The sequence below is a fragment of the Lissotriton helveticus genome, chromosome 7 (assembly GCF_964261635.1).
Source record: "Lissotriton helveticus chromosome 7, aLisHel1.1, whole genome shotgun sequence".
Classification (NCBI taxonomy): domain Eukaryota; kingdom Metazoa; phylum Chordata; class Amphibia; order Caudata; family Salamandridae; genus Lissotriton; species Lissotriton helveticus.
This window is the reverse complement of record NC_136068.1, coordinates 1,595,144,708-1,595,160,704: the sequence shown is the minus strand read 5'-3', so window position 1 is coordinate 1,595,160,704 and position 15,997 is coordinate 1,595,144,708. Positions and strand designations below refer to the sequence as shown.

Here is a 15,997-nt window from a genome sequence, read left to right as displayed (position 1 = left end):
AAACACTTTTATATGCGAATTTAGCTGTTTGGATCGGGAAGCTAGTGTTTAGGGGAAAACCAGCAAGAAAGCAGAAACCTTGAGCATAATTGTACACATCCAGCCTCCCTGATGACGCTGCATCAATAGCTAGTGAAGTCAGGATCCTGCATTTTTATCTATATATCCCTTAACAAGGTTAGAATGCCTGTTTCTGGGTATTTTAGGCAGCAGGAATAATGGTAATGCATTATTCTCCCTATATTAACATATCGTGGTACTATTTACATTTCTGTAGCAGAAGGAACTTTAGATTTTTTTGGTTAGTCAGAGTTGTTGGCAGGAGGTTATCCTACAGCTATGGGTGTATTTTCTCCACCTTGTCTGAATTGAATAATCTTTTATTGGTAATTAGAACTTCAGTGTATGCTGCTTGTACTGCTACCACAACTTGTCAGTTTTTTTTATGGTGTGACTTTGTGATTTTATTTTCAAAGCCTACTGACTGCCTTCAGAGATTTAGATTCAGTTTTCATGTAATGCATTTTGTCAACCACATGTGAGGCAAACAATGTACCCATTGTAATGGAGGCTTGTTATCTAATGTTCCGCATCAGGTCTCAAACACGCAAGTTTCAGGCAGCAGGATTAGTGTATCTTCACCTTGTATTACAATCTATAAGCAAATGCATGTGAACTACCTGCTGCACGTTTACTCTGCTAAAGACTAACAGACCTTTGTAGACTGCTGGGAAGGATTTGCCTCTTCTGTCTTGGAAGAATAGGCTTTGTGTCTTAATGGCAATGGCATATATGCCATAGACCTTCCTGGTAGATGCATCAAAAAGTCGGCTTCCTTCGACCTGTGGTCAGATGAAAAAGAGGATGATACACTGTTCTTTATAACATCATCTCATACTGCAGAGTCCTGTATTCCTTTATTAGTCTGACAATGGAGTCTTTCTTCAATGGTGGTGTTAGGAGCATTCTCATTACCAGTACAACTTGGCATGACCTAAAGAGAAAATTGGCTTGCGGTACGCTTGATATTGCAATGCCACAAGGATCACTGAAGAATCTAGTCACTGATGCAGTTGTAAAGATCTTAACCATTGCGCTTATCCAAATAGAACACCACCACCAATAGGGATGCCATCAATGAGACAAGCCATTGTTGGAGGTGCAAATGGTTATTTTGGATATTAAGATCTCCGGGTGATTTCCCATTGGCGTTTAACATTCTTCTTGTTCTTGAAGATTGGCCATATTCTGGAGTGTGAAAAGGAGTTTGGCTCTGTTTATGTACCTTTTTTACTCTGAGAACTCGTCTTCGCAGTGCACAACTCCAGTGATATCTTGTTGGAGTGCTGCTCCTTCCAAGGTCCTGATGTCTACGGGGTGGATTTATAATGACTCAAGAAGAGAATATTGACCATATAGTGAGAAGTGCATGTCATCTAGTGAGTCACACAAGAGGTTTGAGACCACTCATGGCAACCTCGACGGCGAACCATGTCTGTGCACGTAGACCTTGACACAGAGATCTTTAAATTCAGAGTACGCAACATCAAGCACCTCAGCAGCGTAGGATCTAACAAGGGTGAGCTGACCTTTGACAGCTGTAACCTCGACGTCATCAACAGGTTTTTGGGGAGTCTGTTTCGGATAAGTATAGCACCTTTGATACTAATCCCCTCAACGTCGATCGCAAAGGCTGCAAACCCATTGGTGGTGGTGCTTTTCAGTACAATGGAGTGGTGATTCAGAACAGACGTCCCATGTGTCTGGAGGTGGCTCAAATATATTAGCAAATAACTGCTCTGCTGGAAAGTCATGTAATGACCTTCATTTTCTTGGACTTCTTATGCCAGGCCGTCTACAAGCCCTCCGGTTTAACCCAACTTATCTGGTTTGCAGTTCCCCCCATGGCGGTTTTCTCAGGCTCCTACTTGGCTGTTCCAGCTAGTGTGGCCAACTAGAAATACAAATTAGTACTTTTGGTGCTGCGCCTGTCGGCCTGTGCTTATAATACACAATGTGCACTTAGTTTCAAAGTGAGTATGGTCTGTCAAGAACTCAGACATTTTGTTTAAAAACATTGGATAACAATGGATAATAAGTTAAGCTACACGGGACAAAGATAGGTCCCCATCAATCTCACTACCAAGACATCTTAATGTACAGTACCATTTCTGGTGATTTTTAATGGCAGTGTTTGCATGATTTACTGCCTTATGATGGGAAGCGAGTTCCATACTGTACTTCTTGCAGCTCTACCTGAGTTGCAGATGCCTTTGTTTCTAAATATAGTACTACAGTCTTTGGCGTACACTTGTTGTACTTCATAGAGCAGACAGAAGACTTAGAGTCTTGCTGGTATTGAACTAACCGGAATCTGAAAGCTTTACCGGATTAGAGTGAAGCCTGGAGACTCAGGTGTTGTCATTGCCTGTACAGTGTAAATCATTCCTCCAGCACCGACTGAAAGTGGACAGCGCCAGAAATGGGATAATGTATTCCAGCATCCCATCAACTGGTGGTAAAAGGGTAGTAGAAGGAATGCAGCAGTGTCAAGAGAGGAAGAGCCATAAGTAGCGAAGTCAGACTGGTATCTTGTAGATCGGAGTATACGAAAAAGCAGTGCAAACGACAGTGAGACCAAAGGCCTTTTTTTCCGACAGTTATTTGGTCTCACTGTCGTTTGCACTGTTCTGTTTTTAATTAGAGGATGTGCCCTTACTTCAATTAAAATAGTGTTTTTTGGGACACATCACTCTATTTTAACTCACCACTTAATTACTCTTTGCACTGCTTTTTCACTACTATTTTAGCCATCAAAGATTAGCTGTTCTATGGTGGTCCACGAGTGCTTGCGGACATGATCCAGTCCAAGGAATTATTGAATGGTAATTGGTCTCGATGATCAAGGGACTTAGCATATCATTTGCTGGATAACCATAAGATATGACTGATCACGAAGTCCATTTGATGGCAATCCACATACCGGTGGTTTGGATCTTGTTAACCTGCACTTTGGTCATTTGTTCCCTTGCATTAGTTTCTTGCATCTTTTAGGCTCTCCGAAGTGACTAGGGCACTAATTCACCTAGTGGAGTTAAGGATTGCTGGCTAGAGTGGTGGCCTATAGACCCCCAGGTTCTCTGTGTTGTTCAAGTGTTTTTCTTTCCCAAATATACTGACACTATGGTGCTAACATCCAGCAAACAGCCCAGGCAGGATCAGTCCAGAACAATGGTTCTTAACCTTTTGTTTTCTGTGGACCCCCTTTAGTCATTATTGGAATCTGGGAACCCCACTGAATCATTATTGGAATTCAGGGACCCCCACTGAATCATTATTGGAATCCGGGGACCCCCACTGAATCGTTATTAGAATCCAGGGACCCCCACTGAATTATTATTGGAATCCAGGGAACCCCGCTTAAGCAGTTTCGATGATTTGAACATCAAAACCATACACAAAAATACAGAAACAAGCATTCATCAAACAATATGGGTCTGCTTGGTGTAAAAGCGTATCGGAAAACTAGGGAATGACAACTTGTCCGATGTAAAATCGGGAACGGTATATCTGCTGAAAGGTAGTTGAAACGGAATCCTCAATAGCCGGAAGGTAATCGCGCATGTATTCAATTTCAGGGAATGGGATTCCATTTTCAACTACCTTTCAGCGGATCTACTGATCCCGATTTTACATCGGACAAGTTGTCATTCCCTAGTTTTCTAATACGCTTTTACACCAAGCAGACCCACAGTGTTCTATGATTTCATCTGGTTTTCCCCTGAAGAAGGGACTCCCAAGTCCCGAAATGCATCGGGCCGCATGCAAAACACAGTGGAATTGATTTCTTTTGCTTCTTGATACACCAAGATTGATTTATGTTATGTATCATTATGTGCAGAATATTGCATTTCATGCTTATGTATCTAAAATGAAATGATCTCATTGAATATGAACTGAATAATTCATGAACACATTGAATACAAAGTTAATTTGAAAAATGTTTAGACATTGTTTATTTCTTATCTACCAGTAGGTTTTGGTTGAAAATCCAGTCAACAGTGCACGGTACCAGCAGGTGTTCTTGCTAGTTTGTTCCTTAAATAGGTAAGCCAGTAAATTTGCGAGTCTGAAATGAATACGTTGCGACTCAACAGCCTAATGTCCAGAAAACAGGTTTGATTGGCAGAACATGACAGATGCTACCTTAGTCCAAGAAGAAATAGAAAGGATTATTTCATTCGAAAGGATTAAGACAACCTCTATGAAACGTTTCGCATTAGTGAAGAAGAGCATGCCCTTTACTAACCCAAGGAACTGTGACTAAGTTGGATAGTTGCACAGACATGCGAACATCCCCCCCCCCTTCGTTTAGGTGTATCATCGGGATAATCATTTCCTTTGCTATCACCTTGGATGAGTTGTTAGTAACTTAAAGATAGTAACACACAAATGACCACATTTTGTTCATCTACGCTTCTAGCATCTCTGCCTCAAACCACAGTGCACAGTAGTGTAAGCAAGGTGCAGTGTTGGTGTTTTTTTCTTAATAATGTGTCAGGTATATTAGACTAGAAGCCTCTTGTTCTCCTCACTATGGAAGGAATCACTCTTGCTCTTGGTTCGTTCTTGCAATACCTTGGGTTGGCCTCATGAACCTCACCCGTTGCGATCACTATTTATACTATACAAATTTTCCAGCACTATTTTCCCCTAACCACCTGTCACTTCTTCGATCTTGATCCTGGTCAGTGACCCGCCCCTTGCGGACACAGAGAATCATTCCTGTCAGTGTTCTGTACCACACTCATAACACCACCTCAACGTATTTGTGGGGCCATTTTGTGGAGTCCTGGGTTTCCAATACTTTTGCTATCTCTGAGTTAAAGACAGGACAAGTGAGCTTCCGCGTTTGAGTTTTCACTTACAAAGCAAACTGTCCATGCACCCAAAAAGCCACTAGCATAACAAGGGTGCAAAGTAGTCAAGGGTACAATCAGGCTTCTGGACGGTGTTTGTGTCCATGTCAATGGTGACAGGAGGCCCAGTTACACATTATTGGTGTTCCGGCAGGACAGAGCTCAAGTATTTTCAAAACCAAGTAAGGCCCAAACTGCTTTGTAGCGGTTTAAGTGGGGGCAGATGTAATAGTAGACTAGCACCCACTATGAAGTCCCACAGTGACATCAATAAGACCCGCAGGAAGGGGGGGGGGCACCCTATGCTGTATCACTTCCCACTGAGAAATGATTCAGGGTCAAACATGAAGGGCAAACAAACAACAACATATCTGTTGTGTTCTTCGATTCTAACCTATGTACTGGCATTCTTATAGTTGTTATGGACACATAGCATCCTAGGTCTGGTTGGTTGGACTCTGCCTGCCTGGGGTCGGTTGTGTATCACTTGTCTGAAATAATGATCATCAAAAACTCCACGTGCGTGGATCTAAAAATATCTGGGCTTGTGAGTTAGGGAGATGGTTAAATCAGCCAGAGGATCATATACTGAGTTTGTGAAGGCAAGTCCTCATGGTCCCTCTGTGAATGGGGAGGATGTGAGATAGGCACCGCAAGGGTGCCGAAAAGTTTGGGATGAGGGCACGCTAGTTAGTTCATTTGAAGGAGAATTATCTTTTCACCTTCCTGACATTGCCACTACTTTGTATTTGTGTTTGAATTTCAAGGCCTAATAGGCTGCAGGGAACTGGAGGTTCCTGGGGCCGTCTCGGTTTTTTGAGGAGCTCTCCATGCAGATTGTCTATTCAGGTGGTCCTTACGCAGGATTTCCCAGTATCAAGACAGATTTTCTCCTTTTAGGAGCCATTTGGCCATTTTCCCAGTCCAGACAGATCACAAAGCAGTTTACCCATGGCTAGGTCACAGAGTACCCTGGCTGTCTAAAGGTTGATGTGCAAAATACTGTATCTTATCTTGGTGATCAGAGTGGTAACGCTGGACAACCAAAGTGCTACTTTTCAAAAACTTTCAAACCCTTCGATAATATAGGAGAAGATCCGCTTTTCCGAGGTCAGACCTGTTTTAAACTAGCCAAGGTTAAAATGTGGATAGCCTTGAAACCAAGGAGAGGGGCTCTAGTCATCCAAAGGGACAGAGCACCTATGTAACTTAGTAACTCCTTTTACACTCTTATTCTTTCATACTACAATCATACCAATGGATACCTAATGTTCCAATCATATCAAAATAAATAAAAAGTATACAATAAAAATAGATGTCATCATGAACAATACAATCAAAACTGTTAAAACACCTGGGCTATCTAATAGACCCCAATTAATCAAAAAACAACTAGCCTGGACAGGAAAACTACAAGAGACAATAACATGTGTCTTAGAACTGTTAATTGGAGACTATTGTAGACAACACCCCGCAGGGGAAAGGGCTTCCCTGCCTTTTTTGAGGCCGCTGACTCTCCTCAAATTTAACAAAAATATTCTGCGTCAATGCGTTTCGGTGAGTCAGTGTTAATAGAGCCACCTAGGCGTTTCGGTGGGCCAGTGTTAATAGAGCCACCTGGGTGGCTCTAGTAACACTGGCCCACTGAAACGCGTTGATGCAGAATTTCAGAGCACAGGGTTATGGAGGCAGTCTTGTCCACCATGAAAAACACACAACGCACAAAAAGACATTCAGGTTATGTGGCACTGGAAGGGATTTTACGGAGAGACAGACATTCTCACCACAGGGGTAGTGTAAAAAGGCCAATGTCTCTAGCTCTGGGTGATGGGGCAGTAGCCACCATCACTCAAATTAGGAGTGCCGTCTGGGGGACCCCTGTCAGCAGGGTTAGCACAAAGTTGAAGTACTCACAGATAGTGAAGTCCACGAGAGAGAAATCATGCAGTAGAATACACAAGACAAGATGACAGAGCTAAGCTTAGCCATGCAGAGGACTTTCATCCCTTCACCACTAATTCTTGGATCCCCCTCCTGAGCATTGTGGCTTATCCCCGCTCCACTGTTATGGTGCTCACTCCCCTTTACCCTAATTGCTGTTGGTTTCCTGTTCTTTTTCCTCCTGTCCATGCCAGGATGATCTGTGGCTCCAGAACCAACCACGTCTTATGATTAAAGGTGACAAGATAGATAATGAAGACACATCTCAAGGTACTACAAATATGCACTACTTTGCTTTGGCCAACATTGCTTCTACTCCTAGAATTGCCACACATCAGAGACTGCCCACCCGGCTGCAAACATTACACTTGCCCGGCATGTTTCTATCAGTGTGCCTCTTTGGCATAGGAGTGAATTTCACCATTCATCTTTGCTGCTTCTCTCAGCAGTGGGACAATAAGGATTGTGAAACTGACAGTAACACATAATGGCCAGAGCTGTACCACCAAGGCACTGAGAGGAGGACCTGAATACATAGTATGGAAATGGCTGAGACACAAAAATAGCCTGGAACCTTTGTTCGTGTACACTGTTATTAGAGAGAAAGGTTAGCAATCTCTGGAAATGGTCTTTATTCCCTGCAGTGACACACTGAGAGGATTATACTGACCAGGGAACAGTCTTGAGTACATGCAGTGATACTCGGGTGATAAACAAATGGCGAGAAGATTTGCATCAACCTTACCTGAACATGGCGATGAGAAGGTTTAACAGGAGAATGTTGGCCACCAGCAGGAAGATTACCAGCAAGAGGAGGACCAGCCAGTTGGCGTAGGTGTTGGTGCAAGGTTCCGCTTCCTCTAGGAGGATTGCGATGGGGTTATCTGTGCAGTTTAAACTGGGTAGCTGTACAGCTGTGGGTTAAAAGCACACAACAGGGCAATTAGATCATGCATTGATTGTAAAATACTAAATATAAAATACAAAACTGAACACACCACATTGCTGGAATTGATGCTCTGTCATAGATCAATCAAAAAGATTGGCACCCACACACCCCAACTCTCAGTAGGCTAGTGACAGTATTCTGGGTTAACCTTTTACCAGCATAAGCACCAAATAACACAGAAATAATACTGTGACTGCTGAGTCTTTCCTTATTCTCAAACTGAACTACAGCACTCAACCCCCACTTGGTAATTCCATAATTCAAGGCAATCCACAATCGAAGAAAATACCACACTGAGCAGTGAACACTAACCAGAGAAAACAAACAAATTGTTACACATCTCACATAACATAACACTCAGAGACCCAATAGAACACATGCAAAAATAGACTATGCTACACATCTAGACAAACACACATACCGACCTAGCAGCAAGTCTTTATAAATGGCAATGTGAGGCTGCCCAACAGCACAGCACCCAAATAGTACTTAACATAAGCAACACAGCACAAACCATATAGACAAAAACATGAAACCTTCCCTCAGCATCAATCTTAAGATCTTATTCCAGAAACCTAAATAGTGCCCTAGGCTAACACACTGGACAAAACACCTGCACCCTCTCAGACACGCCAATACATACAACAACCATGGCCCACTTATCCAACTGCATGACCTCTGCTCATCACAATCACCTCTCCTCTATTATCGAACATCTCGATCTCGCTGGCGCATTTAATACAGTTGATCACTCCACTCTGCCGTCTACTCTAGCTGATCTTGGTATTGTAGACTGGTATTAAACTGGTTCCCATCCTACCTCGCTCATCGTTTGTCTCAGCCTATTGGTGCTCACTGCTATCTCCCCCTCACTTCTGCCATTAGTTTCCCACAAGTCTCGGTCTTCTTGCGCCAAACTTAATCGGTTCCCAAAATCATCACTCCATTCTTCTTTTCCTATCACTTTCTTACTTTTACTGCTCACTTAGAGGACATAGGTCCCAAAATGCCTCCTTGCCATCCAATCACTTAAGTTGGGTTCATCAAAAATTGGAAATTTATTTTTCTGCAGTATTGCCGCCACCTGTGTATCTCCTTTATCCTGTTCACTTTCCCCCCAAAATCAACACATGTGCATTCAGCCAGAAATGTTCCTAAACACGGTATCCCCACCATTACCTTCAAAACGTTCATAGTTGACATGGGTGAGGCCGGTGGCCTGGCAGTGGCTCTATTCACTACGCATCCTTCCCAGGCGCCCAGGTCAGCTGGTGTTTAGAATGATTGTGAAAAGGGTCAATACTCCTGATTCACAACATAAGCCCCAGGGTTAATCACAAGGCCATTGCCTCCCAAAGAGCCTCAGGGCATATGTAATTCCTTCAGCTACTCATAGTATTTCAGGCAACTTTGGAGTCTGGGACTGGAAGTGTCACTATTATCGTTTCATGTATGGACTAAACAATCCCACCGTGAAAAGAGCAGTTTGCTAAAAGCCAGGGCCGGCTCACGGTATCCCATGTGATATGAAGCCACTTTGCATCCATGCTAGGCATTTTCTACTGCAAGGGTTGCTTTGCCTCTGCCTGGCACGTCAAAACTTATGTTTCCATTGTGCTGTCTTAGTTACCTTTTATGTCCATATTGTAATGAGCAGAGCACTTATTATTCAAGCTAAACAAGCATTAAGTGAGTGGACAGTTTGGTTTCGTTCATAGTTCTTGTGTGTTCACATACAGACAGAAAAAGGCACGGGGAATATGTAAAAAATGGGGGCGACCAAAGGGGGGGGGGGTGCTTTTTTAAAAACCTACTCTAACTTTCCAGCGATTCTGAGGACAAGCGTTCCATGTTCCAGATGAGTACAGGGCTACAATAACTTTCTGGGCTCATGTTCCATCTGGAAATCTCGATGTGCAGTCAACAGGACACTGAGGTAGATCAGTGGGTTAAGATACCTAATGCAGAGATCTGAGTTTTTATCTTCAGGCCATGATTACAGAGTGACCTGAGAATGAACAGTTGGCTAATGCACTGGTTAAAGAAATATGCATGCTACCCACAGATCACAGGTTCTGAGTCACTAGACACCGCCTCGAGGTGCTAGTCCAAGTTCTTTCAGTAGAGCGCTACTTCACCTTAAAAATAAATCATTATTACACTCTAGATTATCCCACACTCTGTTAAGTCTAAAGTTTACCTTAGCCCCTCCCCACACCCACAGTTAATGCCACAGCACAGGGTCTTGGCACTGAAGAGCGGTGCTTGATCCTTGGAAGATAAGGTGCCTCCCCCCAGAGTGCTGAATCCAAAACTCACCATCTATCTCATTCTGGGGAATTTGGCCAAATATCTGCAGGTAGGGCCGGTAGAACACCCGGCGGAAGATCCAGGAGATGCGCATGTCATTGGGGTGCAGGAGCCCTTCGGTGGCCACTCCGTAGGCGATGAGCCAGACCCCCAGGAAAAAGAGGAAGAAGAAGACGTCCTTCATCTGAAGAAAGAAAGGAAGCAGTGAAGACGTAAACCCTCAGACCAACATGAGCAGCATCAATGGACTGTGACAGTATCTGGAGGGTTGCGCTTGCACTCAACTCTCGAAAGTCTGAATAAGGCAAGGGCCGTAGAAGGCTCACTCCCACTCACAGGCATGAAGGAAAGAGACCTGGCTGAGCAGCCTTTTACTCACACTACATCCAGGGAAATACATATTAAGAAGGTGAGAGGCATTAAATGTCTCATTATATCACATTCAGAAGCACTGAAGGAGAAAGTGCATTGGGCAGTCCTAACCTACAAGCCAACATCAGAAAAGATCACCCTCACTCGCATGCAGGGAATGAAGAGGGTGGAGGGAGGCTATTAACACACGCTTGCATGCAAAGAAATGTATGGAGGCAGGAGCACGAGGACTCCCTGCGGATGGCTGAGAATGGGGTACTGAGGCCTAATAGGGACATCAGACTTCCATCAATGCATTTGCATTCACTGAATGCAAACTTTGGGCCAGATTTAGATCTTGGCGGATGGATTACTCCATCACAACGGTGACAGATATCCAGTCTCCCGAAATATAAATCCCATTGTATCCTATGGGATTTATATTTCGGCAGACGGGATGTCAGTGACCGTTGTGACAGAGTAAGCCTTCAGCCAAGACCTAAATCAGGCCCTTTATTTTTTAGGCTTAATGTGTGTTGGACTTGGCCCTTCCTGCAGGGTCATCCCTACATGTTTTGCCTTCACCCTCCTGTTTTCTGAACCCTTTTTTGTTGTCTTTTAGGATTGTGTACACTTTACTACTGCTAACCAGTGCTAAAGTGCTTGTGCTCCATCCTTTAAACAAGGTAGAATTGGCTTACACCCTATGGGCATTTTAATTTACTTGTACGTCCTTAGTAAATTAGTACTACACGTGTCCAGGGCATGTAAATCAGATGCTACTAGACGGCCTGCAGCACTTAAAGTAGCCCTTTGAACATGCATCGGACCTGCCATTGCAGCCTGAGTGTGCAGTTTTAAATTGCCATATCTATCTCAAAACAAACCTTTTGCCAGGCCCAAAACTTCCTTTTTAATACATATAAGCCACCACTCAGGTAGGACCTGGACAGCCCAGAGGGTAGGGTGCATGCGTGCACATTTGTACTGATTCACTGGAGGCCATTTTGTGAGTTAGGCAAGATAGGAGGACATAGCTCGGCATAGCCCTACTTACACTTGAATAGGTTGTGTCCTGCCTCCACACAAAAGACTGCATAACTCCTTTAGTCAGTCTGGAGCCAGAGCAGGGGAGGCAGGAAACCTGTGCACCTTAAGGAGAAACCTCTACAAGCTTCTCCCACTTAAAAAGAGGCCCCTGGTATAAATAGGACATCAGACACCAAACATTCAGATCACTTCTGGACCTGTGGATACTCTGCTAGGAAGGAGGACTGCTGTGCTGCTGAAAGGACTGTCATTCAGCTGGACTGCTGCCCTGCTGGACCACTGCCTTGCTGAATTGCTTCCCTGCTGACCTCCTGGCTGAGTCAGAGGGATTTGGACCTGCATCAGAACCCAGGATTCCCAGAGTGATTCCAATGGCTAATCTGCTGGCTTCCTGTTCAGAGCCACAGGGACATAACAGGCTCCCAACCACCAGCACCCAGATACAGCTGGAGCAAGCCCCTGACCCCCCCCCCCCCCCAACCCCCAAGTGGGACCCCTCAGGTCCTAGACCCTTCGTGCAGCCTCAGAGGCTGAATTTAAGCATTTGGGCTCTCTGCACCTACGAACGGGCCTGTTTGTGTGAAACCTTGTCACTCGCACAGCATGCCAACGTGAAGTTCTCGACCCTTCATCCTACAGCATTAACCACTCATGGGGAGCACCACTGTAAAGCCTATGACCTCCCGCTTGCAACGACAACAGGATCTTTATACTACAGCGACAACAGTCCATGATGATAGGCCTGCTCTTTGTGCTACATCGATGAGCATCAGTGATGCTCTCTGCTCCTTGCGGCAAGATCCCACAGGATTAGGCACAGGTTAATAGGGGTTTTGCTTGTGCCTCACCATGACAAGGACTGTGCTTGCTGCTTGAGTAGGGTTTCAAACCCTCAACCAGTAACCCAATTTGTCTTAATGTGTAATGGCACTTATGCCTTTTGTATCAAACATTTTTATATTCTGTTCTTACACTAAGGGACTTTAGTTAAGCCACCTTCAGGAAATGGCTTAAGACATTGATAGTCTTGCTGGATGCATCATACCAGCTCTTCTACAACAGAAAAGTACACTTTGCCATCACACATTTAGTTCTCATCTCATCTATGCTTCTTATTACAGACAGAACAACAGTGGAAGGTTCCCAAATAAACAGCACCTAGTCAAAATTTCTCCCAGATTTAGACGTATTGGGCCCACCCTCTGATCCTCGGGCGGTAAGTGTGCACACTCCAAAAATACCCACTGTTACAGTATAGGTTCAAAGAACATGAACTAAGAGGATTTTAGAAAGGACAAGGTGCACCACTTAAGCATATGTAAAGACTGTTTTCTCTAATAACAAAAAAGCAATAATAATCACAATCAGATAATCCTTGTATTTTTGGTGATTCTTTATATGATTCCTTTTGAGAAAAAACGGTTGTACACAGGATCTACAGCCGACGCGTTTCGTCCTCAAGGGACTTCTTCAGGGCATGAAAAGTCGCTAACGATGACGCCCCTGGGTCCTCTCACGTAGTTAACGGAAGCGTGTATTTATCCAAATGGTTATGTTGTGGACCAGTGGCAACCCGTTAGTCGGGCACCTGTCAGTTTGTGAAATTCTGTCCAGACAAATCACTTGGTCTATGTCGACTAAAACCGAATCACACCCAAAATAATGGTTAAAGAAAACGTATATTCGTGGCCACTCTCGGATATCTGGATAGTGCTCCACTACCAATTGAGAAACCAGGGTAGAGGGATGGTGGGGAACTCCATATGTCCTCTATTAGACTCTTCTACTAGGCTGCTAGCTTCTTCTTATCGGCGGACAGTATAGAATTTCAATTTTGCCAAGATACTCTTGATAAAGTAGCCTACAGCATCCCCTGGTTCCTTCAGTGGCTCAATAAAGCAGCATGCAGAGCGACGTCCTCCCCCTTCCAGAAGCGGCACTATGCTTCTTGTTCACAAAAGAATCCTTTTTTTTTTACTGTTTAGCACAAAAACATGAATTTTTGTTAATGCTTTTGTCAATGCCCAGGTGTAAGTGTCAAACCTGTTGGTTTTGCCAATCCTTGTTCTTGAAAGCATTGACTGTTTCTTAAAGTGACAGGGGCTGCTTCCATAAATAAAAATTGTCATTCAGTCACTAACATCGGCGTAGAGTTCCCTGGATCACTTTCCGCTCTCTCCAATAAAAGCACAAGGTGAAAGTGGTCTGTGGGGACAGCATCTACTTTGAGAATGGAATACCATTCCATTTAGGAAATCAGTATCAAATCAATGGTTTGCAACCAAAATCACTGGTACAAACCACTGGTCCATGCCTTTGTGTTTCATTAGGAGCAGGTGGAGCCCCTTTCATAACCCTGTCCTCCTATCAAATAATTTTTAGAAGCAAATGCCATTATGCAAATTGGAAAGCAATTTGCCACTCGCAATTTGTCCTTGTACATTGAGGCTTGTCTTTTTGCGGTTGCCAGGTGTATAATTTTGTGAATCACAGGATTTGCAACAAAAAAGGTTTAGTATATCTGGCCCATGAACGTTTATGACTCTTTAGAAGTGGTAAGCACTCAGGGTGACAGTAGATGAGTTTACTGATGGGGAACCTCAGGATGTAGAGGCTGCTGAAAACGAAGACTTAGTCTGTAAGCCACCCAGCAAAGCATCAAAAAATTGTCCTTTGATTACAGGAACTTTTATACAACTTGGCCTCCACGTCTTTTACTTGTGAACAACGTATGATTGTCGTAATTCATTTATGTTTTTTAATAGTTTTTTCTTCGTGCACAAGGTGTGTCGAGTTCTCCAATTTTCCCTAATTTGGGAAAGATTTCCTCTCATATTCCCATTTCCCCTCATTCTTCCCCTCTTTCAAATTCTTACCCTGGTTTCTATGCTTTTTGGTCATTCCGTTATTTTTGTGCTACCCCAGCTGCCCATTCACGTGACACTATTTACCATTTCTAATGAAGATAATTCCATCTTTTCAGCCAAAAAACATCTGCCAAAAACATCAGCCAGAAATTAATTTGTTTTCAAAGTTTTTATAACAATGTGTTTTCCCTTTGAAAATTACTACAAACACAAAATGTAAAAGTCTATAAAAAGTAAGGATGATTTTTTGGAGTCTAATGCATTAGTCACCAGCACGATAGGCATGGCCTTAACCGTTGTTGTTGAGAAGAAAGGGGAAAAATGAAGGGAAAAATCAAAGTTTTCAAATAAGGCCAGATTAATAATGGTCCACAAATATTAAGAACTGCTTAATTGTGAGTACAGCGCGTCATTGTACAGCAGCTGAATGGCGCTTTTCCACAAAAGAAATATTGGAAAATGAGGCCAAATTCACAACCTTTAAGAAAAACCAGGAGTAAAAATGCAACAGAATAGCCCTAGAGTTTTATACAAATCATCCATACACTCACTGCCCCACACTTATTTGTGAACTCTCAGGTACACAATAATTTAATACATTTCACCCTCACCATTTTCTGCACGATGATGATCTTGGGTCCCAGCTGCTTGTTGACGGTGAAGATGTGAATTAATCTTAGCGTGAAGACCATGAAATCCAGGCAGAGGATAGTTCGGCCGTCTTCATAGGATGATTCAAACATTCTGCAGATGGAAAGGAAAAGAGATCTGGGTGCCTAAATCTCTGAACCGATATGACACTCTTAGGAGGTGGGAGGCGGCGAAGCAAGCCAAGGGACTTGATGGAAAGAAAAGAGGAAAGGGACACAGGAAGGAAGCATGGTGGAAATAAGAGCTGTAAGATATGGGGATTGCAAAAGAAATAATATATGATAGAGGGACTTACACGTGAAGGTACATAGGAAAAATAGCCATCTGGAGGGAATAGGGGGTGAGCGTATGAGGAAGAGATAGAGGGAGGAAGGAGGCACAGGACAAGAGGCAGAGCGCAGCAGTGAGGGACAGAGGGATAGCAAAAAGGAACGGAAAATAGGTAAAAAGATAGCGAGGGACATAGTGATGGAGAACTAAGAAACTGAAGAAGTGAAGGAGTGAGATACTAGGGATAGGCAAGGATGCGAAGACTATGGAGGGAAGGATTTAACTAAAACAATGCTTAATGCAGTCCAAAGAGCTGAAAAAGGAATTACCGAGGGGAGAGAGACCAAATGTCTGCTCCATTAGCACACATCTCTGAATCTGTACCATCTGAGTGACAGAGGAATGAGGGTAGACCAATGATGTTTCACGGCACTAAAGCTCATATTTACAAATCTATCGATCGATCTATCTATCTATCTATATATATTTACACCCACACACCCACACCCACACACACACACACACACAAACGCCAAGTACCTGGAATGGCGCATCATTTAGAAAACGATAAAACTTGATGTAGACATAATTCTCTGTTACAGACAGCTGCCTAGAGTGTAAGAGACTTGATGAAAACAATTTCCTATGCGTTGAACTCTCCCACGAGTAGGAACCCTATGCTAGCTCCA

General features: G+C 43.5%; 1 protein-coding gene across 6 annotated transcripts in view; it reads right to left on the bottom strand.

The window, feature by feature from the left end:
• Positions 1-15,997, bottom strand: part of TRPM4 (transient receptor potential cation channel subfamily M member 4) — a 369,304-nt gene that overhangs the window by 54,281 nt on the left and 299,026 nt on the right. For all 6 annotated transcript variants that reach the window (XM_078655174.1, XM_078655175.1, XM_078655172.1 and 3 more), the window contains exons 18-20: positions 14,999-15,131; positions 10,129-10,303; positions 7,606-7,774 (exon numbers count right to left, since the gene is read on the bottom strand). In XM_078655174.1, the coding sequence (XP_078511300.1) occupies positions 7,606-7,774; positions 10,129-10,303; positions 14,999-15,131 (477 nt within the window). The remainder of the gene's footprint in view (positions 1-7,605; positions 7,775-10,128; positions 10,304-14,998; positions 15,132-15,997) is intronic.